At 45.7% G+C, this 24,031-nt stretch overlaps 1 protein-coding gene across 7 annotated transcripts in view; it reads left to right on the top strand.

The window, feature by feature from the left end:
- Positions 1 to 24,031, top strand: part of TDRD1 (tudor domain containing 1) — a 48,537-nt gene that overhangs the window by 10,227 nt on the left and 14,279 nt on the right. For 6 of the 7 annotated variants that reach the window (XM_051823650.2, XM_051823651.2, XM_051823647.2 and 3 more), the window contains exons 3-16: positions 767 to 816; positions 5,410 to 5,554; positions 9,444 to 9,549; positions 10,560 to 10,623; positions 11,405 to 11,509; positions 11,723 to 11,905; positions 12,250 to 12,393; positions 12,860 to 13,031; positions 14,255 to 14,341; positions 18,516 to 18,683; positions 18,805 to 18,912; positions 19,723 to 19,893; positions 21,033 to 21,275; positions 21,636 to 21,773. In XM_051823650.2, the coding sequence (XP_051679610.2) occupies positions 767 to 816; positions 5,410 to 5,554; positions 9,444 to 9,549; positions 10,560 to 10,623; positions 11,405 to 11,509; positions 11,723 to 11,905; positions 12,250 to 12,393; positions 12,860 to 13,031; positions 14,255 to 14,341; positions 18,516 to 18,683; positions 18,805 to 18,912; positions 19,723 to 19,893; positions 21,033 to 21,275; positions 21,636 to 21,773 (1,884 nt within the window). The remainder of the gene's footprint in view (positions 1 to 766; positions 817 to 5,409; positions 5,555 to 9,443; positions 9,550 to 10,559; positions 10,624 to 11,404; positions 11,510 to 11,722; positions 11,906 to 12,249; positions 12,394 to 12,859; positions 13,032 to 14,254; positions 14,342 to 18,515; positions 18,684 to 18,804; positions 18,913 to 19,722; positions 19,894 to 21,032; positions 21,276 to 21,635; positions 21,774 to 24,031) is intronic. The other variant, XM_070057187.1, reaches the window with a different exon arrangement.

The raw sequence follows: 24,031 nt of genomic DNA, 5'->3' as shown, positions 1-24,031 counted from the left end.
CATGGGGTGCAGGGCCCAAGCACCTGGGCCATCCTCCACTGCACTCCCTGGCCACAGCAGAGGGCTGGCCTGGAAGAGGGGCAACCGGGACAGAATCCGGCGCCCCGACCGGGACTAGAACCCGGTGTGCCGGCGCCGCTAGGCGGAGGATTAGCCTAGTGAGCCGCGGCGCTGGCCCCTTTTTTTTTAAATATTTATTTGAGAGGTAGAGTTAGAGACAGTGAGAGGGATAGACCGAGAGAAAGGTCTTCCTTCTGCTGGTTTACTCCCCACAGCGCCGATCTGAAGCCAGGAGCCAGGAGCTTCCACAGGTCTCCGATGTGTGTGCAGGGCCCCAAGCACTTGGGGCCATCTTCTGCTTTCCCAGGCCATAACAGAGAGCTGGATTGGAGGAGGAGCAGCCAGAACTAGAACTGGTGCCCATATGGGATGTTGGTGCTATAGGCAGAAGATTAACTGTGCCACAGTGCTGGCCCTGGTAAATTTTTAAGAGTGTAAAGTAGTTTGAGTTAAAGTTGGAGAATTACTGTCTTCCAAATGGAGAAAAGTTAACGCTGAGAGAAGCAAGGAGCAATAGTCAAGGAACCCTCGGATGAGTCCCTGTTTTCCATTAGAAGAAGGATGTAGCCTATTTCTGATACAGCTATGAAGTAATGATGGTCTAACCCTGTTTTTTCTTTAATACTATTTAATTATGCTGCTTTGCATGATCAGGAATAAAAAGTAATATTTGGCTTTTATTAGGAATTGTGTTTTTGCTTCCCAGGAAACTCACTATCACCATTAAATGTTGGAAATAATTCACCACCCAAAGAAGTAAGTACTCAAAAGTTACTTTTTAATCTTTCTCATATTAGTTTAAGAGTCTGAACACATTTTTGCCTTGTGTTAATGAGGAAGTACTCAATTTGTAGGTGTCACTCAAGGTCAGACTTCTTTTTCTTTTTTTTTTTTTTTAAGATTTATTTATTGATTGATTTGACAGGTAGAGTTAGACAGTGAGAGAAAGATAGAAAGGTCTTCCATCCAATGGTTCATCCCCAAAATGGCCGCAACGGCCATTGCTGCGCTGATCGGAAGCCAAGAGCCAGGTGCCTCTTCCTGGTCTCCCATGCAGGTGCAGGGGCCCAAGCACCTGGGTCATCCTCCACTGCCCTCCTGGGCCACAGCAGAGAGCAGGACTGGAAGAGGAGCAACCAGGACTAGAACCTGGCGCCCATATGGGATGCCAGCACCACAGGTGGAGGATGAACCTGGTGTGCCACAGTGCCGGCCCCAGATTTCCTTTTCTTTAACCTACTAACTTTAAAAAACAATAGAGCATTTCCTTTTAGGTAAGTAGAGTCACGTGAAGTTGAAAGTAGTAGTGGTGATCCTGGGTAGCCTTTGGCCAGCTTTGCCCAGTGGTGACAAGCGCAGAACACTGACCTTGATATACTCAGGATACAGAACGTTCCTTCACTACGAGGGTCCCCGTTGTGTCTTTTTAGAGCCACACCTTCCTGCCTCCTGCTCTTACCCTCCTCCTCAATTCCAGGCAGCTACTCATTTCATAATCTGTATTTCTACAATTTGGCCATTTTGAGAATGTTGTATAAATGAAATCAGACAGTATTTAAACTTGAGATTGACTGTTGTTCTTCATGTGATTTTCTGGAGATTGATCCAGGTTGGTATATGTATCAATACTTTGGTCTTTTCTATTGCTGAGTAGCCTTCTGTGATACGGAGAGCTTGTTGAGGCGTGCACTCGGTAAAGTGTATCTGGCTTGTTTCCACTTTGGGCTGTTAAAAAATAGTGCTCAGTATATTCATGTACAGGGTTTCATGTGGTAAGGATAAATGCCCAGGGGTGCAGTTGCTGGGTCATAGAGTTAGATGCATGTTTTGTTTTCAGTAAATCACCAAATTGTTTTCCAGAGTAACTATACTATTTTATGCTTTCACCAAGAGTATATGTGAGATGCATTTGATGTTGTTAGTTTATTTTTTTTATTTTAAAGGCTGAGTTAGAGAGTGGTTGATCTTTCATCCACGGTTCACTCCCCAAGTGGCCACAATGGCCAGGGCTGCGCCAGACTGAAGTCAGAAGCCTGGAACTTCCTCCAGGTCTCCCACACTGGGTACAGGGGCCCAAGAACCTGGGACACCTGCTGCTGCTTTCCTAGGTGCATTAGCAAGGAGCTGGACCCGAAGTGGAGCAGCCAGGATTCAAACTGGTGCCCATATGAGATGCCGGCATTGCAGACAGCAGCCTAACCTATGCCACAATGCCAGCCCCAGTATTTTTCAGACAGATCACTTAGAATAAATTTTGCTGGGATTTTGATAGGGATTGCTTTAAACCTGTATATCAGTTTGGGAATTACATCTTTGTGTTGAATCTTCCAATCCATTAATGTAAGTCTCCAATTATGTAAAACATTGTTTTCTTTCACTTTGTAGTTTGTAGCTTATAAGTCCCGTCTGTATATGGTTTGTTAGATTTACACATAAACATTCCATTTTTTGAGCGATTGTGTGTACTAGTTTTTATTTTTGTGTCCCCATATTTTTTTTAAGATTTGTTTATTTATTTGAAAGGCAGAGACAGAGAGAAAGGTCTTCCATCCGCTGGTTCACTCCCCTAGATGGTCGCAATGGCCAGAGCTGAGCTGATCTGAAGCCACGAGCTTTCTCCAGGTCTCCCACACGGGTGCAGGAGCCCAAGCACTTGGGCCGTCTCATACTGCTTTCCCAGACTATAGCAGAGAGCTGGATTGGAAGTAGAGCAGCCAAGACTCGAACCGGTGCCCATGTGGTATGCCGTCACTGGAGGCAGCGGCATTCACTCATTACACCACAGTGCTGGCCTCCATATTTATTTCTAATATATACCAATAGGACTGGGTTTTATTTATCTTGTATTTTGTGACCTTGCTAAAGTCACGTATTCTAGAAATCTTTTTTAGTTTCTTTGCAGTGTTTGGCATAGACAATCATATCTTGAAGTAGGAATAGTTTTACTTCTTTACTTTCAATATATGCCTTTTGTTTCCTTTTTTTCTCATGCAACTGCACTGGCAAGAAATTTTGGCACTATGTTGAATGAGAGTGGTAACAGTGGTTATATCTTGCCTGGATTCCACTCTTAGAAAGCATTCAGTCTTTCACTGTTAAGTATAGTGTTAGCTGTAGGTTTGTTGTAGGTGCTATTAGATTGAAGTTTTCTGTACTACTTTTCTGATGGTTTTTATCATGAATAGTTGTTAAATTATTTAAAATGCTTTTTCTGCACTGATTGGTAGTGATTTTTTTCCCCTTTAGCCTGTTACTTTGGTGTGTTATATTGATATTTTGAATATTTAACCAGTTTTGCATCCTGGGGATAAACCTCATTTGGTCGTGATGTATAATTCTTTTACATATTGTTGGATTTTACTTTATAAAATTTTTATGAGGCTTTTTTTTTTTAATTATTTATTTGAAAGAGTTACACAGAGGAGAGGCAGAGAGAGAGGTCTTCCATCTGCTGGTTCACTCCCCAATTGGCTGCAACGGCTAGAGCTGTGCCAGTCAGGAGCTAAGAGCTTCTTCTGGGTCTCCCAGGCGGTTGCAGGGGTCCAAGGACTTGGGCCATCTTCTACTGCTATTCCAAGCCATAGCAGAGAGCTGGATCGGAAGTGGAGCAGTCGGGGCATGAACCGGCACCCATATGGGATGCCCCCGCTTCAAGGCAGAGTGTTAACCCACTGCGCCACAGCGCTGGCCCCATGAGGCTTTTTGAAAATGTTTTTAAGGCTTATTTATTTGAAAGGTGGAGTAACAGAGAGTGAGAGTGAGAGAGTATATGTGTGTGGGTGTGGGTGTGGGTGAAATGTATCTTCCTTCCACTGGTTCATTCCCCAAATGGCTGCAATAGCTGTGGCTGGGCCAGGCCAAAGCCAGGAACCAAGAACTCCATCCTGATCTCCCACAAGTACTTGGGCCATTGTATGCTGCCTCCCTGGCTCATTAGGAGGAAGCTGGATTGGAAGTGGAGTACCAGGGACTTGAACTAGGTACTGTGACATGGGATGGGTGGTCCAAACTGCAGCTTAACCTGCTGTACCACAATGCCTGCCCCTTGTTATTTTTTAAATTTAATTTTAAGTCAAAGAGAGAGGAAGAGACAGAGAAAGTTCTCTCATTCACTGGTTCACTCCCCAGATTCTTGCCATAATTGGGCCTGAGCCAGGCTGAAGCCAGTTTAGATCTCCCATGTGGAGGGCAAGGACTCGGCTACTGGAGCCGTCACCCATTGCCTCCTAGAGGGTGCATTCAGCAGGGAGGGGGAATCAGAAGCAGAGCTCACACTTGAACCCAGGCCCTCTGATAGGTGTGCAGGTGTCCAAGTGGCTCCTTAACAGCTGTGCCAAGTGCCTGCACCTCTACATCTATTTCAACTTGGCTTTAATGAGCTTCCTCTGATACCACTCCGTGGGGGTGAGGGGAGGCTATCTTGTTAACAAGTGGGGCAGATGTCCAAGTTCTCCCCCTTCCTCTGTTGACACCAACTGGAGAGCTTTTCTGTTGGGTGAGGGTGGGAGTTTGTTTCCTCTAGGCCCGATACCTTCCTGGCTGTGAGTGGTTGGTGCGTTATTCCTGATCCCTGAGTGGTCTCTACTGACAACAAGGGTGGGAAGAGGGTGGATTAGAGGGAGGGGGTTTTAGGTTTTGGGAATAGTGAATGATGAAATACCCTGCCTTTCCTGAGGCCTCCTGGGATACCATGCAGTGGGGGCTGGGGCACTTGGTTACTGCCACATGGAAGAGCAGGTTCCCCGTGCCATGGAGTGCTGTGTCCACCACCTCCTCGCCTCTGGGGTGAAGTGTGTCCCTCCTCTGTGGGCCTTCTGTGATTCCACCCCAGTGAGAGGCTTGGGGCACTGATCATAGCCTCGTGAGTGGAAGTTCAGGCTTCCCGCTCTACTTTGCTGCTGGGAGCGGGGCCACGGTGTCTTCTGTGGTGGTTGTCTGGAGGCAGCAGGTAGCTGGTGAGTGCCCTGTCTTGCTGGCCTAGCCCTTTCCTGGTGCTTTGGCTGGAAGGAGCTGGTTTCTCATTGGCGTTTCATTGTGAGTGCCATTTGGTGCTTGAGTTGCTGGCTTCTGCAGCACCCAGTCTGGGGTATAAGAGACAAAATGGAAACCCAGAGAATTTGCCACCATGTCCTTTTTTGGGTCAGGAGTTCCCTTGCCAGCCTGTCAGTCTCTTCCCCCGTTTTCCTTGTCCTCTCATGCTTTGTATACAAGTTCAGAGCATTTAGTACTCAATAGCAGGAATAGAGAAAAGTACATGTACTCTGTCTGACCAGAAGAGGGAATCCCGAATCTAGTGGTTAAAAGAGGAAGTCATTACCAAGTTCGTATACTGTTCTCTGTTCCTGATAGAAGCCCAGCAACAATGTGCCTCCTACAAAGTCGAAAAAACTGCACAAGGTGACTGAGAACTCTCTGTCCATCAGTAACCCGGCACTCTTCACCTCCTTGGCACCGCCTCTTCGGTCCACAACTTGCCATCGCTGCGGCCTGTTTGGTGAGTGTCTTGTCCTAGATGCCTGTCGGCTTATTCTTCTACACATTTGAGAAACATTGTGGTGAATGTTAAACATCTAAAGTGTAAACAGGTGTGTGCGTGCACGTTGTCTACTCGCTGCTCGGCATCAACAGCTGTCAGGCTCCTCCCATGTGTGCTGTTTTAATGACCTGTTGAGGCGAAGGTTGGCAGAGTTTGAAACAAACGAATTCATAGCCCTGTCAAGACACGGGGATATTTCTCATGTCCTTCCCAGTCACCAGACCCCTGGGGGCAACTGCTGCTTTCTTCACCATAAGTTATTTTGTCTGTCATAGTGTGTGTGTGTGTGTTTTTTTTTTTTTTTTAAGATTTGTTTACTTGAACGTCAGAGAAGGAGAGGCAGAGAGAGGTCTTCCATCCGCTGGTTCACTCCCCAATTGGCTGTAACAGCCAGGGCTGTGCTGATCTGAAGCTGGGAGCCAGGAGTTTCCTCCTGGTCTCCCACGTGGTTGCAGGGGCCCAAGGACTTGGACCATCTTCCACTGCTTTCCCAGGCCATAGCAGAGAGCTGAATCGGAAGAGGAACAGCCGGGACTCGAACCGGTGCCCATATGGGATGCTGGTGCTTCAGGTCAGGGCTTTACCCACTATGCCACAGCGCTGCACCCCTGTCATGGTTTTATATAAATGAAATCATACATATGGATTCTTTTTGTGTGAAGCTTATTTTATTTAGAATAATATTTTTGGGGTCGGCGCTGTGGTGCAGCAGGTTAAAGCCCTGACCTGAAGCACCAGCATCCCATATGGGCTCTGGTTTGAGTCCCAGCTGTTCCTCTTCCGATCCAGCTCTCTGCTATGGCTTGGAATAGCAGTAGAAGATGGCCCAAGACCTTGGGCCTCTGCACCCACGTGGGAGACCCAGAAGAAGCTCCTGGCTTCAGATTGGCTCAGGTCTGGCCATTGCAGCCGTCTGGGGAGTGAACCAGCGGATAGAAGACCTCTCTCTCTCTCTCTCTCTCTCTCAACCTCTCTCTGTAACTCTGTCTCTCAAATAAGTAAAATATTTTTTTTTATTTTTATTTTTTCAGGCAGAGTGGACAGAGAGACAGACAGAAAGGTCTTCCTTTGCCATTGGTTCACCCTCCAATGGCCACCGCGGCCAGCGTACCGCACTGATCTGAATGCAGGAGCCAGGTACTTATCCTGGTCTCCCATGGGGTGCAGGGCCCAAGCACCTGGGCCATCCTCCACTGCACTCCCTGGCCACAGCAGAGAGCTGGCCTGGAGGAGGGGCAACCGAGACAGAATCCGGCGCCCCGACGGGGACTAGAACCCGGTGTGCCGGCGCCTCTAGGCGGAGGATTAGCCTAGTGAGCCATGGCGCTGGCTAAATAAAATCTTTTTAAAAAAATATTTTTCAGATTGATTCATTTTGCATGTATCAGTTATTTTTGTTAATTGCTGAGTAGCATTCCATTGTAAGATTATTTATCACAACTTGGGTATTTTTTTGGTTGATGGATACAATTACATTTATTTAGTACAGTGTTTTGATACAGTTGGTTAATCTGTTCTATTGATGAACATTTTGGTTAAGTCCAGGTTTGGGCTGTTACAAATAGAGCTCTCTCAACATTTATATACAAGTCCTTGTGTGGCTGTATCTTTTTATTTTTCTTGGGTACATTCCTTGCGTAGAATTGCTGCCTACGGGCTGGTATCTGTCTTCCAAAGTGGTGTAGCTATTTGACATTCCCACTGGAGTTCAGTTCTGCTTCGTTCCCTTTGTGGTCAGCGTATGGTGTTAGTGTTTTTTAGTTATAGCCCTTCTGATGACCGTGAAATGGCACCTCTAGTGATTTTAATTTGAGGTTCACTCAGGATCAGTGTGCTTGAGCAGTTATTCATGGTTATTTAAATATTTAGCTTATTCTTTTAAAGAAATGAACACCCATTTTTTTTTTTTTAAGATTTATTTACTTACTTGAGAGGTGGAGAGATGGAGAGACAGGTTTTCCACCCACTGGTTCACTCCTCAAATGGCCACAGTGATTGGAGCTGGGCCAATCCGAAGCTAAGAGTCAGATCTCTTCCAGATCTCCCATGTGGATGCAGAGGCCCAAGCACTTGGGCCATCTTCTGCTTCCCCAGGCCATCTTTAGTGAGCTGGATCAGAAGTGGAGCAGCTGGGTGGCCCGGGAGTGCAGTGGAGGATGGCCCAAGTGCTTGGGCCCTGTACCCCATGGGAGACCAGGAGAAGCACCTGGCTTCTGGCTTTGGATCAGCGCAGTGCGCTGGCTGCAGCGCGCCGGCCGTGGTGGCCATTGGAGGGTGAACCAACGGCAAAGGAAGACCTTTCTCTCTGTGTCTCTCTCTCTCACTGTCCACTCTGCCTGTCAAAAAAAAAAAAAAAAAAAAGTGGAGCAGCTGGGTCTTGAACTGGCACTTACATGGGATGCTGGAACTGCAGATGCGTGCTTAAACTACAGCACTGACCCCTTAATGTTTCTTTAAAATTTTTTTTTTGTTTTGAAACTTTATGTGAAAGGCAGAGACAGGGAGAGAGATCTTTGATTGCTGGCTCACTTCCCAAATACCTGTAACAGCCAAGCCTGCCCCAGACTGAAGTCTGCAGTCTAGAACTCCATCTGGGTCTCCCATGTGGTGGCAGGGACCCAAGTACTTGAGCCATCACCTGCTGCCTTCTAGGTGTACATTAGTGGGAAACTGGATTGAGAGCAGAGTAGCTGGGACTCGAACCTGGCACTCCAATATGTGATGTGGGCATCCTAACTGGCAACTTAACCACTTCACCACAAGCCTGTCCCAGCATCTTTGTTCTTGTTGGTCAGTTCCTTTTAGGATGGAAGCATTTGAGGCTCTCCTGGTTATGATGATGTTATTTTATTTATTTATTTTTAGATAACCTTTTTTTCCTACTTGGATACTGATTGAATTTTTAAAATATTTATTTAAAAATCTTCCTGGATATCTCTAAGTATGATTTTCCTCACCATTTGTAAGCCATTTGTCTGCTTGCACGGGTCCATTTTCACCATACTACAGTTTTGTTTCCTTTGATCACTCCTTTTGTAACGTGTGTGATGGGCTGTATTTTAGCAAAGTGAGGTGTGTGTCCAGTTTCATCATTGTAGTCCTTTTTCTCTGCGTTTTGAGAGACCCTCTAAGGTATAGCCAGCATGGACTTTGGGCATAGCAGGTCAGATACCTGCATCACACATTGGGATGCCTGGGTTTGATACAACCACCTTGCTGATGGAGAGCCTGAGAGGCCATGTTGATGGCTCAAGTGCCTGGGATGCTGCGACCCATGTGGGAGGCCTGGATTGAGTTCCTGGCACTCTGTTTTGGTCTTGGCCCAGTCCTGGTAGTCGTAGGCATTTGGGGAGTGAACAAGTATGTCTGTCCTCCTCTTTTTTTTAAAGTATATATATATATATATATTTTTTTTTTTTGACAGGCAGAGTTAGAGAAAGGTCTTCCTTCCATTGGTTCACCCCCAAATGGCCACTACGGCTGGCATGCTGCGCTGAAGCCAGGAGCCAGGTGCTTCCTCCTGGTCTCCCATGCGGGTGCAGGGCCCAAGCACTTGGGCCATCCTCCACTGCACTCCCGGGCCACAGCAGAGAGCTGGACTGGAAGAGGAACACCGGGACTAGAACCCGGGGTACGGGCGCCGCAGGCGGAGGATTAGCCTAGTGAGCCGCAGCGCCAGCCTAAAGTATAATCTTAACACCTAGTCCTAAACAGCATGATTGTGTTCAGTTGGTTTTTTGGTGTGGTTAAGGTGATTATGTTTGACGTATGTAGTCTTTGAGAATGTTTTGATCTTGACAAGTATTTGAGAGACAGCATTGGTGGTGATATGGGTTGTGCTCCTCAGGGTCACTGAGGTGTTCTCAGTGCAAGCAAACGTACTACTGCTCCACGGCGTGCCAGAGGAGGGACTGGTCGGCTCACAGCATCGTGTGCAAGCCTGTGCAGCAGAAGTGAGTGCTCCAGTACTTTGAACCTTAGGGGATATTTTTTTTTCCTGACTGAATAAGGGTCCCAATCAGTGAGGCAGGGCACAGCTCTGTAGAAGTTGTTCCCCTTATTTATTGAGATAGACCAGATGTACAGTTCCGAAGTTAGTGGCTCTGCCAACTTAGTTTTTGTGGATTTAGTTTGACTAGGTAATACATATTAAGACTTAGAATCTTAAGTGAGTTTTTCTTCTCCAGTAACTAGAGTTTTAGAAGGTGTTACTTTTTTTTTTTTTTTAAGATTTATTTTATTTATTTGAAAGACAGAGTTAGGTAGAGACCGAGAGCGAGGTCTTCCATCCGCTGGTTCACTCCCCAGATGGCCGCAATGGCGGGAGCTGAGCTGATCCGAAGCCAGGAGCCCCAGGAGCTTCCTCCCGGTCACCCATGTGGGTGCAGAGGCCCAAGGACTTGGGCCATCTTCCACTGCTATCCCAAGCCATAGCAGAGAGCGAGACTGAAGACGAGCAGCTGGGACTAGAACTGGCGCCCATATGGGGTGCCAGTGCTTCAGGCCAGGGTTTTAACCTGCTGCACCATGGCGCCAGCCCCAGGTCTTACTTATCATTATACTTCTGTGAAATTTAATAAGCTGGAATTGTGACAGTGCATCCCGAATTGTGATTTTCAAATCAATCTTATGCAGGTGACAGTTGCCAGTTGACAAACTCTTTCACGTGTGACCTCGTTTGGTCCTCAGAACCCTGTGTAGGTAGGAGAGGGATTCTGTGCTCCGCAGACAGTTGAGGCTTGCAGACTGACTCTGTCTCCTGGAAGCAGCAGGCCTGTGCTCGCCCAGGGTGGGAGTTCCATACCTGGGATTATATCTTGTGACGACTCTGGTTCTCCCCGGAAGAAGGTGCTTCATTTGCTCTTTCTGGATGTTGTTCACTGGGGAGTTGACACAATTGTGACTTACAGCTCCTCCTCCTAATTGTCTCTGTACTGTTATAAAATCATGAACTTTATTTCAGTGCCCACAAGCTTGAAGATAATAAATCATCCTTTGAAACAAAAAACGTGGAAGTGAAGGATGAGGTATGGTGTATATTTACATTTTGTCTGTAGGGTAAATTTTAAATGTTCCCTCTTTGTTAAGAAAATTTAAGCCAACAAATATTTTTGGATATTTTTCTACATTTTACCAGTGTTTAAAAACCAAAATTTTGTGGTAAATGTGTAAACACATTAGTGATGGGATTTGGTGACTGTTGGGAATTTTGAGAATCATTCATTTCCTGTCTTTTTCCAAAAAAGGCCTGCGCTGGCTGCGTCAGCACACTGTCGTTCGGCTGCTTGGGGAGGCGGTGCTGCAGCCCCAGCTGCATGGGTTCTCGAGCTTTGTCGATCGCCTGCCCTCTGGCAGCACCCCCTTACCAAGGAGCCTTGTCTGTGGAGATAGCGCTCCTCCATCCAGGTGCATTTGTTCAAATCATCCCTAATCCGAAAAACACCTGTGATGTCCAGCGCGTATTTACAGCTTTTAGTTTGCCTAGCTTCTCTTAGCTCCTGGTTTAATAAAAGTAAAGTTTTGATTTTTCTCAAATATTCATTCTTTTAAAAAGTGGACCACATTCCCCCCCCTACACACTTTTTATTTTACTTTATTTTTTAACAAAATATATGTGATCTTCATTGTCGTGGCCTCATTCCTGGATGGTTCCCAGTGCTGTGGCTTCCATGACACTGGAGGCCTTCACTGTTCTGTGCGTGCCTGCGCGAGCCCACAAGTCGGGCATCTGTGGCCCCGATTCTGGCATCAGTGGTCGCTGTGTTCAAATGTGCTGTTGGTAACTCACTGTTGTGTTTCCCAAACCAGAATGGGTATCCACTGGGAGTTACTAAAGAGATAACTGTTTCTGCTGAGAAAACCATGTTTTCTGACCTGAGAAGTCTACAGCTCCAGAAGACCATGGAAGTAAAGGTATTCTTTAGTTTCCACGGACAGAAATGCAAGAAGTATAGGTTTTTGTCTCCTCATTTCCTATTTTTGAGTTTATAAGGTAGCTACAAAATATATCTGATTAACTTAACAAAGATTGCCCAAAAAAGCTCTTTTGTATCTTAGTTACAAAGCTTTGAAGAAATGCAAGTTTGTTTGTATTCCTGGTGAATTATTCTTTTCTGTCTTTGAAAGGGTACAGTTACCGAATTCAAACACCCAGGTGACTTCCACGTGCAGTTGTATTCTTCAGAAGTTTTAGAATACATGAGCCAGCTTTCTGTGAGCTTAAAAGAAGCATACGCAGGTTTGGGGACTGAGGAGGAGTATGTCCCGGCGAAGGGGGAGGTCTGTGTCGCCAAGTACACGGCTGATCAGGTAACGTCTCACCAGGCAAGCTGCTCAGTGAGCCGGCTCAGCCCTCGCCGCTCGCACCCTCTCATGGACGCCAGAGCACTCAGTAACGCATGAGAGGGCTCGAAGCCGGGCTCTGCTCACCCCGCTCTCCCTGCCTTGGTCTCCCGTGCTTGTTCCCTTTACTCCCCTGGCCCTAGCCCTCTGAGCTCCGTTGGGTTTCTGCGTGGCTGGCTATAGACAGAAGCTTCTGAGAGAATGGAGCTGACTTGACGGGAGCCTTCCGTTGGCCTGTCTGCGTGGGCTGAGGGCGTGGAAGGAACTCTGGGAAAGGCTGTGAAGCAGAGCCCCGCTGTGTTCACTTGCAGACCTGGAACAGGGTCGTGGTGCAGGATGTGGATGTGCTGCAGAAGGAGGCACACGTCTTATATATTGATTTCGGAAATGAAGAAACGATTCCAGTAAACAGAATTCGCCAGTTAAACAGAAGCATTGATTTATTTCCTCCTTGCGTGAGTCTCTTTTACTTCCCAAGTTCCTAACCGTTTCTCAGGAGAGTTGATACCGTGGTGTTGGGTGCAGTGTCTCGGCTGCTGTGTGAATGAACACTCAGTGGCTATCTTGGCTGCGTTTCTGTTAGATCTTACTGGCTAAGTGCTGCCTGACGCGAGGAGGTAACATTTTCAGGCACATCTTTCTAATCCATTCTTTAAAGACAATCATTTAAATATTTATTACATTATTTAGAAATGGCTTAAATTCATGTGTAGTTGGAGGATAATTATTGTCCTCTCATGAATTTCTGTATCTCCAGAGCCAAAAGTAAGCATTATAGAATAGATCACGGGGGAAGACAGGTGATAGTTGTGCTGGAAACTGATGGTTGGTAGCCTGCGTGAGTAGATTGTCTTTGTAAAATAATTAGAAGGAATGTGTTAAACACTAACTTTTGTAAACAACTTGCACACAATCTTTCAGGCCATAAGGTGCAGAGTGGCCAGTGTTTTCCCAGCAGAGGGGAGCTGGAGCAGTGATTGCATCCAAACCATGAAGTCACTGTTAATGGAGCAATACTGCTCTATAAAGATTGTCGAAGTCTTGCAAGAGGACGTGGTTACCTTTGCCGTTGATGTTACACTGCCAAGTTCAGGTAAGATTCGAGTCGGTCTGCTTTTTAAATTGAGCGCTTAATACGATGTCTCTGTCTCTGCACGTTCCTGGGGGAAGAAACAAACGCGAGGCAAGGCCATGGGAACTCCCAGTCATTCACACTGGGAGAGAGGCTGAGGCCTGGGCCCCTCCCTGCATCTGGCAGCTAACAAAGACAGGGCATGAATTCGTAGAATCAGGTAGCTTACAGGGCTGGACTTAGTGTGAAGATAGAGTATCCTTTTAGTACGACCATTAAAATGCCTGCTGATTCCACTCCTTCATGGAGATGAACCCTTGGGTTTCTCATTCATTTGTCCTGTCGTCCGTGCCTTTCTTTAAGCAGCCCTGGAGGAGCTGTGTTTTGTTAGTGTACAGTATTGAAGTTGAGGAGATCTAAACATTTTGGAATCTTGTTGAATTCTGGCTTCGCATCGGTTGCTAAATGACTTCTTGGAGTATATGTGTGTAATTCCTTAGTTTCCAAGGTACTAGCCATCTACTTTTAAGAGACGAGCATTGCAGATAACTTGGTAGAAAATGCAGGTAAGCTGCTGTGAAATTTAGTATAGAATTATGTGTTTTATCTTTGTTTCACAATGTGATTTCAGCTTTTGGATATTATTTCAGGGAATTTGAAGTTCATGTCACTGCTGACTAGCCCTTGCTTCAACCACACTTAGTCTGAAAAAGTAGTCTGTGTCTGAAATTTATTCCTTAAGTAGCGGTACTCTAAGTGTAGTTGTGAAGTTTCTGTTACTCAGAATTTTAAAATGAAATCTTGTACGTTTCCTGTGCAATGAGTAAGGAATTTTGTCTGTTTTTTAAAAATATATTTGAAGAAGCATCAGAGAGAGAGGAAGAAGCAAAACGAGAGAGAGATCTTCCAACATGGGTGGCAAAGACCACTCCCAAAGGAGTTGGGCCATGATTTTCTGCCTTCCCAGGCACATTAGCAGGAAGCAGGATTGGGAGTAGAGCAGCCAGGACTCAAATTACTATATGGGGTGCTGGCATCACAAGTGGTAGCTTAACCCACTGTAATACAATGCTGGTCCCCATCCCAATTTTTACATGTAGGCATTCCAAACTATTATTCCCATAGAAACTGAGCTACTGAAACATATAGCTGTGACCTTATTTGTGTGATTGATTTCTTATGCTTTTCCTATAATGCTTTGTATCCCATCTCAATGGAGGTATGTTTTCTTCAACACTTCTTAGGAAAACTCTTAGACCAGGTGCTAGTAGAAATGGGATATGGCCTGAAACCCCAAGGACAAAATTCTAAGAAGCCAAGTGCAGATCAAAGTGAGTATACAAATTAATATTGAACAATATAGTGACTTCAGTTATTGAAGAGTATCTTCCCTAGGAGCCGAGAGCACAGCCACCGCTCTGTGAAGACTTGATGGTAACGATGACTGGTCTGTATACTTTGTCAGAAATGGCACTTTTCATTCACTAATTTTTCTTTCTCTCTGTCTTGCCTACCTTTTCTACTTATTTGTTTTCCAGACTACTCATTGACAAGGTAGTTATGAAGTACTTAATTTTTTTTTAAGATTTATTTTACTTTATTTGAAAGGCAGAGGCAGAGAGAGAGAGAGGTCTCCCATCTGCTGGTTCACTCCCCAGATGGCCACAGTGGCGGGAGCTGTGCCGATCTGGGGCCAGGAGCTTCTTCCAGGTCTCCCACGCGGGTGCAGGGGCCCAAGGACTTGGGCCATTTTCCACTGCTTTCCCAGGCCATAGCAGAGAGCTGGATCAGAAGAGGAACAACCAGGACTCGAACTGGCCCCCATATGGAATGCCGGCACTGCAGGTGGCGACTAGCCGCTACGCCACAGTGCGACCCCAGGAAGTATTGAATTTCGTAACGCTTTAAGCTGAGGGCTTGTTTGCTCACATTGTGTAGTTTATCTTTCTTCCTTACTTGAGAGTCTTTCCAGTAAGCAATATGTCTCTAAAGCTCTGTTCTGGTAAGGGTGAGGTTTCTTGTCCACTTTTGTGTGTGAATTTTTTTTTTTTTTTTTTGCTTCTAGCTTCAGAAGACAACCAACAAATTTTGCCATAAGCATTTTGTTTTTAAAGATTTATTTGAAAGGCAGAGTTAGTGAAATATCTTCCATCTGCTGATTTACTCCCCAGATGGCCGCAATGATTCTGGCTGAGCCAGGCCAAAGCCAAGAGCTTCCTCTGGATCTCCCACTTGAGTGTGGGGGCCCAAACATTTGGGCCATCTGCTGCTTTCCCAGGCTCACTAGCAGGGAGCTGGATTGGAAGCAGAGCAGCTGGGACTAGAACTGGTGCTCTGATACGGGATGTCAACATCACAAGTGACAGTTTAACCTGATGTACCACAACCCTAGCCCTTGTTATCAGCATTTTATTTTCTCATCACCTTGTCCAGTATGTTTTTTGTTTTTTAGGACTTATTTATATGAAAGGCAGAGTTTCTACAGAGAGGGGGAGACATGGAGAGAGATCCTCCATCTGCTGGTTCACTCCCCAGATGGCCACAATGGCTGGAGCTGGGCCAGTCTGAAGCCAGGAGCCAAGAGCTTCCTCCTAGTCTCCCATATGGGTGCAGGGGCCCAAGGACCTGGGCCACCCTCAATTGCTTTCCCAGGCACACAGGCAGGGAATGGAGTAGCTGGGTCTCGGACCTTGCGCTCATATGGGATGCCAGTGTCACAGGCGGTGGCTTTACCTGTTCTGTCACAGAGCCAGCCCCAGTCAAGTATATTGTTTTTATAATCATTCTGTTTTACTGTGCTCTTTAACCAATAACTTTAGCTGTAGGCCTAATTCATGTTCTCTTTGCTCGCTTATCCCAGGTGATGCTAGATTGATTGGTTGGACACATCCTATTGCAGTAGCAGACTTGACTCGCCCTCAGATCTACTTTCTCCCTCACATCCCATTCCTTGCCCTGTCTTACTGGTTTACAGCTCCTTATTTATTTTTTCCCAAATATCTCTTGTGTATGTATTTTTCCCTCTAGCACAGTTTCCTTGGTTCATGAGTCCTCATCATTGAGGGACAACTGAAACACCTTCTGATGTTACCTTTTCTCTCCTGTGAGTGCTTACTGTGTGATGGCTCTGCTGGAAAGCTTTTCCCCACAGGAGAAAAGCAAACAGTGAATGGCCTAGTAGCACTGGTTATGGTTGGAACCCCAAGTTTTCAGAATAAGGAGAGATAGAAAGATAAACCAGGGGACCAAGACAAAGAACAAGAAGCCTTGATGGGAAAGGTGAGAAAACAAGACAGAAAAACATGCGAGCGGCAGGAGAGGAAGTGCCTCCAGGAGAGGAAGTCTTCAGTGTATCAGATGTTGCAGAGGACCCAGGGGAAGGAGCAAGGACATCCAGCGACGGCCATGTTTCACTAGGTGCTGTGGGGGTACCTCCGGGAAGGTCACTCTGCTGAGGTCAGAACAAATAAAGACTGGAAGTTAGGAAAAATTGGAGGAAGCAGTGGAACATTGCTAAGCCTAGCTGTGACTATCTCACAGTCAGGTCGGTGGCTTCTCTTCTGTGCCTCTGTGATCCTGGCAGCAGAGCAAGCCTCTAGTGACTGGGTGGTACCACATGATAGTGCTGCACCTGTGCCCCCTCCTCCTGCGGGGCCCTGAGGCCCAGCTGTGTCTGCCTCTTGACTGTGCACCCCTCTCTACAGGCCTCCCTCCTCCTGTAACATTTACCACACTGTAACTTCTGACCTGAGTGTCTCCTGTCCCTTACAAGATCTGGTCTAGGAGCAAAGACCATGGTCTGTTACCACTGCTTAGCATGGCATCTGACGTAGGTAGGTGCTCAGTCTAGAATGTAAAAAGCAGCAAAAGTCTTTGGAGGATCTTCTTTGGAGGGTGGACTCATATGGCTGAGAGAGACCATTGAGACTGCCCACTTTGTCCTGGAGGAACAGATGCTGACGGGAACAGGGGGCTGCCCTGAGACCCCGGGGGACGTAGAACCAGGATCTAAGTCGCCCGACTCCAGTGCAGCGCTCCTTCCTGGGGAAAGGGCGGTGGTGGCTCGTCGGTCTTGTTTCCTTTCGCCTTCTCCCTTACTTAGGTGTTGGCTTTTACTTGACCCCAGTTCTATCTGAATAGTATCTTATCCTTCATTCCTTAAAGCAGTAGGTTTTCTTTGTCTTTCTGGATTCTAATAAGTTAGTGCCATGGTATGTCTCTCTAATCTTGACCTTAAAAACGTGCTGTGGGGCTGGTGCTGTGGCATAGTGGGTAAAGCTGGCGCCTGCGGTGCCGGCATCTCATATGGGTGCCGGTTTGAGTCCCCGCTGCTCCACTTCTGATGAAGCCCTCTGCTGTTGCCTGGGAAAGCGGTGGAAGATGAGCCAAGTCTTTGGGCCCCTGCTCCCACGTCAGAGACCTGGAAGAAGCTCCTGGCTCCTTGCTTTGGATGGAAGCAGCTCTGGCCATTGTGATTTGGGGTGTGAACCAGAAGATGGAAGACACACACACACACACCCGCCTTTCAAAAAATAAATCCTACAATACAAAAAAAAAAAAAATGCTGTATCCCTGGGAACTTGGGTTTTTGTCAGCCATGAACTTCTGTAAGTTTTCTTATTTTCTGAGCTGTTTCCCATTGTGCTTGACCCCTCCTCTTTAGTCTGTACATGAGCCCTGATTTTTTTTTTCTGCTTTCCTTGTAACTTGTATTGCTTGTTCCTTTTTTAACTGTCTAGTGAATTTTTATTGAATTTATAATTAAGCTTATAACTTTATCATAGTGAATTACTTCCTACAGGGTTTATCATTTTACTGTAGAATGGCTTCTAATCTGATGTGCTTTTGTGTAAGTATCAGGAGAAGGTAGTTATCCCAAGTATGTTTTCTTGAACTCTTTTAGAGATTAAGATTCTGTTATAGGACTTTTTCATTACATATGAATTTTTTTATGCTGCTGATTTTCTTTCTTGGGTCCAATCTAGCTTTTTGGTAGTACAGAAAACTGTATTGTAAACATCTTTTACTTAGAAGAAGAAACCCCATGGGCTCTGATTGCTATGTTCCAAAGGACTTGCTCAGTCGTAGTCATATATATATATATATATTTTTTTTTTTTTTTTTTTTGAAAGACAGAGTTGGAGATATACAGAGAGAGAGGTCTTCCATCTGCTGGTTCACTCCCCAAAGTGGCCACAACAGCTGGGACTGTGCCATGCTGAAGCCAGGATCCCAGAGCTTCTTCAGGGTCTCCCATGTGGGAGCAGGGGCCCAAGCACTTGGGCCATCTTCTGTTTTCCCAGGTGTATTAGCAGGGAGCTGGATTGGCAGTAGAGCAGCCAGGCCTCAAAACAGAACCCATATGGAATGCCAGCGTCGTAGGCAGCAGCTTAACCTGCTATACCACAACACTTGCCCCCATACTCTTACAAAATAGAGTATGCATAACTTTAAAAATTTACTTTGGTATCTTTAAAAGTGCTTATTTTTCCATGTTCTGATAAGGTGATCCTGAAGATGTTGGAAAAATGACAGCTGAAAACAAAATTGTTGTCGACAGAAGTGACCTGATTCCAAAAGTGCTAACCTTGAATGTAGGTGATGAATTTTGTGGTGTGGTTGCCCACATTCAAACGCCAGAAGACTTCTTTTGTCAGCAACTACAAAGTGGTCGTAAGTAAATTTTCCTGACTTGTCCTATGAAGATACCATACTTGAAGAGACTGAACATGCAGAAACAGAAATGAAGACAGATATGTATTCGTTTTGTTTAAGATGTGGTCTGTATCTACAGATAAGCTTGCTGGACTTCAAGCGTCCCTTAGTGAGTACTGTGGCCAAGTGTCTCGACGCTCTGATTTTTATCCAACCATTGGTGATATATGTTGTGCTCAGTTCTCAGGTAAGGAAAGAGTGTCGCTGGATTTTCCACTTAGGGCTAAGTAAAAATAACTGAAGTGAAACCTGGTGTGCAGGGAATGACTCCATCTGACTCGAGTGTTACAGTGTACCTATTACTTTTGTGTCAAAAGACCAGTCATACTAAACATAAGGGTATAAGGTATGGGGGTGGCAAAGGAGAACTTTAGGATTTGGACACTGGTATGAATAATTCTGCTTCTGTAAATGCTGTGTGCGAATGTGGAACCTCCTGGTTCATGCCTTTATTAGGTTTTTGGGTTTTTATTGTTTTTAATAGCAGGAGGGCCTGGCAGCACAGAGCTATCGTATCTTGGCCTTTTGTAGCTGCACAAATCTTACCTTGTGATAACCAGGTTCCTTTACTGTTGGCTAAAGAGAGGTTCAAGAGTAAGTTTCCAGTCAACAGATTACTTGACTGGTGGAATCTGGTTGGCACGTATTGCCCGGTGTTCTAAAATTGGCCCTGCTTGCTTGCAGCTGGTTCATGTATTGATCAAAACCTTGGGGAGTCACGTGATCAGGATGTATTCTCTGTGCTAATGAGCTGTCTGCTGGAGAGACAAGGCATATAAATTAATAATGACAGCCTGTGACATAATTACCGTAGTAAGCCTTTAACGAAGCTTAGGTTTCGGGAGTTGGAGTCTTCTGATAAGGAAAAGTAGCAGTGCTTAGTAAAGACACTGCTGGGTAAAGCTTGACGTTCTCTGTGGGAGTAAACCTCTCACTAGGGCAGGAGAAGTTCGTGTTCTGGTTGGAAAATCATTTGCAGTTGTGTCTCCATTTTCAGAGGATGACCAGTGGTACCGTGCCACCGTCCTGGCTTACGCTTCTGAAGATTCTGTACTGGTAGGCTATGTGGATTATGGAAACTTTGAAATCCTTAGTTTGACGAGACTCTGTCCCATCGTCCCAAAGTTGCTGGAATTGCCAATGCAAGCTATAAAGTGTGTACTGGCAGGTATGACGCTTGAGTGATCCCTATAGTCTTAAAATACTAAAACCTAAAGATGAAAAATACGAGACAGGAAGAAGGGGAAACTTGCTTGTCAGAACCATAAAAACATTATGATCTTGTACTTAGGAATTAGTGTGTGTGCAGCCTGTCCCACCAGGATCGGGGTCTTTCCATGTCATTTAATGGGCTTCAGCCGCCTCATTCACTTGCGCTGCAGTGTAACTGAGTGTCCAGTATCAGGTGTATTTCCAGGCCTCGGCCGTTAGCAGAGCTCTTTCAGTCATTGCAAAATGTAGTTAAACTGACGATATATTTCCTCAGGTTGTGCTCCCTGGTGGAATGGGAATGCCAGTCATCTTTTCACATTTCTGATGCATATTGTACACTGACCTCCAAAGAAGGGATTAACTAATCTGTACACCCACCACAGGAGTGGGAGGGCCTGAGTTCCTCCAGGCATTCATGTGCCAGAAAGGTTTTCCTGTACTGTTTCATCTTGGTCCGTTCTGATCAGCTGAAGACATTTCAGCTTGCTTCATTCCCAGCGAGGCTGCACATGCTGATAGAAGTTAGTTGGCTCTTGTATTTTTTGAACTGACTTAAGCACAAGTACATTGTACATTCTTTTTTCAGTATTGTTAAGTAAGTGCTACAAATATATCATGTGTTAATGCAGGGGACCAGTATTTCATCCTGGATTGTTTCATATTTTTGCTCATGATTTTCTTCACTGAGCTTTAATTTACAATTTGGGTATACAATTCAGCGATTTTTATCATAAATGCACTTAGGAGTACAGTGATGACTCTTTAAGTATATTACAACGTTTCCATCCCCCTGGTGAGGTACAGTGTGCCTGTTCGCTGTTCATCCCTGCTCCCCAGGCAGTGGCTAGTCTATTTACTGACACAATAGACCTGCCTTTCTGGACACCTCAAATCAGTGGAATTAGGATTTGTCTCATGCAGAGGAATGGAGGCTTTGTAGGCTTTCTCTTGGTTAATTTTACATTTGTTTTCATGTTGAAGAAATCCTCCTCAGGTATTTACCGTAGCTTTCTCAAGTTTCACTTTGTGGAAGTTAGGAGCTACATTTCTAAGTGCTTGCTTTAAGAATCCTCTTCATGCTATTTTACTTGTCAGGGGTAAAGCCATTATTAGGAATTTGGACTCCAGAAGCTGTTTGTCTCATGAAGAAAATGGTGCAGAACAAAATGATCACGGTGAGAGTGGTGGGCAAGCTAGAAACCAGTTCCCTGGTGGAGCTGATAGATAAATCCGGGACATCCAACGTCAGCATCGGCAAAGTACTCGTGCACGCAGGCCTTGCCACCGAGGAGTGCGGAGTCCTGACGGACAAACCTGGTGACGGGAAAGAAGCTGGCGGTGAGTGAAATGTCCGCGTTGGGGTCCTGAGGGGCCCGTGCTGTGCGGCTTCTCCCACTTTCAGAACCGCTGCCGAGTGCTCTCCGTCTTTTCATCCAAGCGTTCAGCTAAATACATGCTAAGAGTTTGAAAACGGAAACCTTCAGAGTCTTACGCATCACTAGCTGTTGAACCAGAATTGTAAAATTGAAATTCGGTGTGGTAATAATGACTAATTGTTAAGATTAACTTTTCTGTAAAGTCACTCAGAATGTCAGTGGAAAATTCCTCAGCAGCCCACCAGTGCCTGCCACGTGCTCCCCGTCCCCCACCCTGCTCTGTGCATTTTTTTTTTTTGGACGTACTTGTTTCTTTCCACAGTTCCCCTGGGTGTAGAAGGAAAAGTAAGTACGCTATCATGGACATGGGTCGAACTTGCTGCTGACCAAACCATAGATGTTATGGTCTGTATGATATACAGCCCTGGAGAATTCTATTGCCATGTGTTTAAAGATGATGGTAAGTTACCTCTTTGTTTCTGTTTACAACTACACTGGCATAGATAAGACCTCTGGATGAGTCTGTTCCTTATCCTGATCAAAGTACTCTCCTCCCAAGAAGCACCAGGTGGTATTTGTGTTTCCAAGGAAGATTGGATTATACTTAGTTGATTTTTGTCTCTTATGCAATCTCTTTGTTTAAGCCAGCTTAGATTTTTTTTTTTTTACTGAGTAAGAAATTTAATTAATGAAAAGCAAAAAGACCCTCATTTAGTGGAAATAGACAATGGCTATAAATGGTAATTGAAGGGAAAAATGACTTTCACCCATATACAGTAAATTTTAAAGAAATTGCAGAGCATTAAACTGTAGTAGTATAGTGTTCTTAATCATTTGTTGGACAAAGGTATAAGAGTTTTACAAAACTATATTTGGAGCAATACTGAGACAGACATTTCTTTATTTTTTTCTTTTTTGTTTTTTTACATTTTAGTTCCTGCATAGAAGGTACTTGTCCTGGTGCCGTGGCTCACTAGGCTAATCCTCCACCTTACGGCGCTGGCACACCAGGTTCTAGTCCCAGTCGGGGCGCCGGATTCTGTCCCGGTTGCCCCTCTTCCAGGCCAGCTCTCTGCTGTGGCCAGGGAGTGCAGTGGAGGATGGCCTAAGTGCTTGGGCCCTGCACCCCATGGGAGACCAGGAGAAGTACCTGGCTCCTGGCTTCGGATCAGCGCGGTGCGCTGGCCGCAGCACGCCGGCCGCGGCGGCCACTGGAGGGTGAACCAACGGCAAAGGAAGACCTTTCTCTCTGTCTTGCTCTCTCTCTCACTGTCCACTCTGCCTGTCAAAAAAATAAAATAAAATAAAATAAAGGTAATTGTCTTTCTGGGTCTGGCTTGTTTTACACAACATGATGTCCTCCAGTTGGATCCATTTTGCTCCAAATAAGCCAGCCTAGATTTCATAGAATGCCTCCTGAATTCATTTTTGAGAATGAAATTTAATTGTCTTATTGAAGTATAACATGCATACGTACATATATACAGAGGAATACTTCATTAGGAAGGCAGCATAATCAGTTACCACGGTCAGCATCGTCTATCCAACCTCTGGGTCAAGGAATAAAACTGGGGCCGGTGCTGTGGTGTAGCCGGTAAAGCCGCCGCCTGCAGATGCCAACATCCCATATGGATGCCAGTTCAAGTCCCGGCTGCTCCACTTCTGATCCAGCTCTCTGCTATGGCCTGGGAAAGCAGTAGAAGATGGCCCAAGTCCTTGGGCCCCTGCAGCCATGTGGGGACCTGGAAGAAGCTCCTGGGTGGCCATTTGGGCAGTGAACCATCAGATGGAAGCTCGCTTGATTGATCTCTCTGCCTCTGCCTCTGCCTCTCTATGTAAACTCTGCCTTTCAAATAAAATAAATATTAAAAAAAAGAAAACATTACTAGTATCCCAAAGTTTCCCTCATGTCTCCTCCTATAGTTGGTGAAAATAACCCCAACCCTACCTTCTGAAGGCATCAATTACTTTTCCTTGGTTTTGAACAAACAGGATCCCTCAAAATGTCGTCCTTTGTGCTTCAGGTTTTTTTTTTTTTTTTTTTTTTTTTTTTAAATCATTTAAGGGGCTGGTGCTGTGGCATAGCAGGTCAGGCCACCACCTGCGGTGCCGGCATCCCATATGGGTGCCGGTTCACATCCTGGCTGCTCCACTTCCTATCCAGCTCTCTGCTATGGCCTGGGAAGGCAGTAGAAGATGGCTCAGGACCTTGGGCCCCTGCACCCACATGGGAGACAGAGAGGAGGCTCCTGGCTCCTGGCTCCTGGCTTCGGATCGGCGCAGCTCTGGCTGTCGCAGCCAATTGGGGAGTGAACCAGCATATGGAAGACCTCTCTCTCTCTGTTCTCCTTCTCTCTTTGTATAACTCTGACTTTCAAGTAAATAAATAAATCAATATTTTAAATAAATTTTTAAAGAAAGAGTGACAGATTAATCTTCCATCTGCTGGTTCACTCCCCAATTGGCTGCAACAGCTGGAGCTTGGTCAGCTTGAAGCCAGGAGCCAGAAACTCCGTCTGGGTCGCCCATGTAGGTGCAGGGGCCCAAGTAGTTGGGCCATCCTGTGTTGCTTCCCAGGCACATCAGCAGGGAGCTGGATTGAAAGTGGAGCAGTTTACAGGATTTGGGCATCCCAGGTTGGGGCTAAATCTGGAATCCCACAATGGCAGCTCCCTGCCTTCCCTTTCCTGAGCTCCCCCGACCTGTGAGTGTCGATGC

This window comes from Oryctolagus cuniculus, chromosome 15 (genome assembly GCF_964237555.1).
Source record: "Oryctolagus cuniculus chromosome 15, mOryCun1.1, whole genome shotgun sequence".
NCBI lineage: Eukaryota > Metazoa > Chordata > Mammalia > Lagomorpha > Leporidae > Oryctolagus > Oryctolagus cuniculus.
The sequence above is the reverse complement of the archived record's forward strand: the minus strand, read 5'-3'. Positions and strand labels throughout refer to the sequence as shown.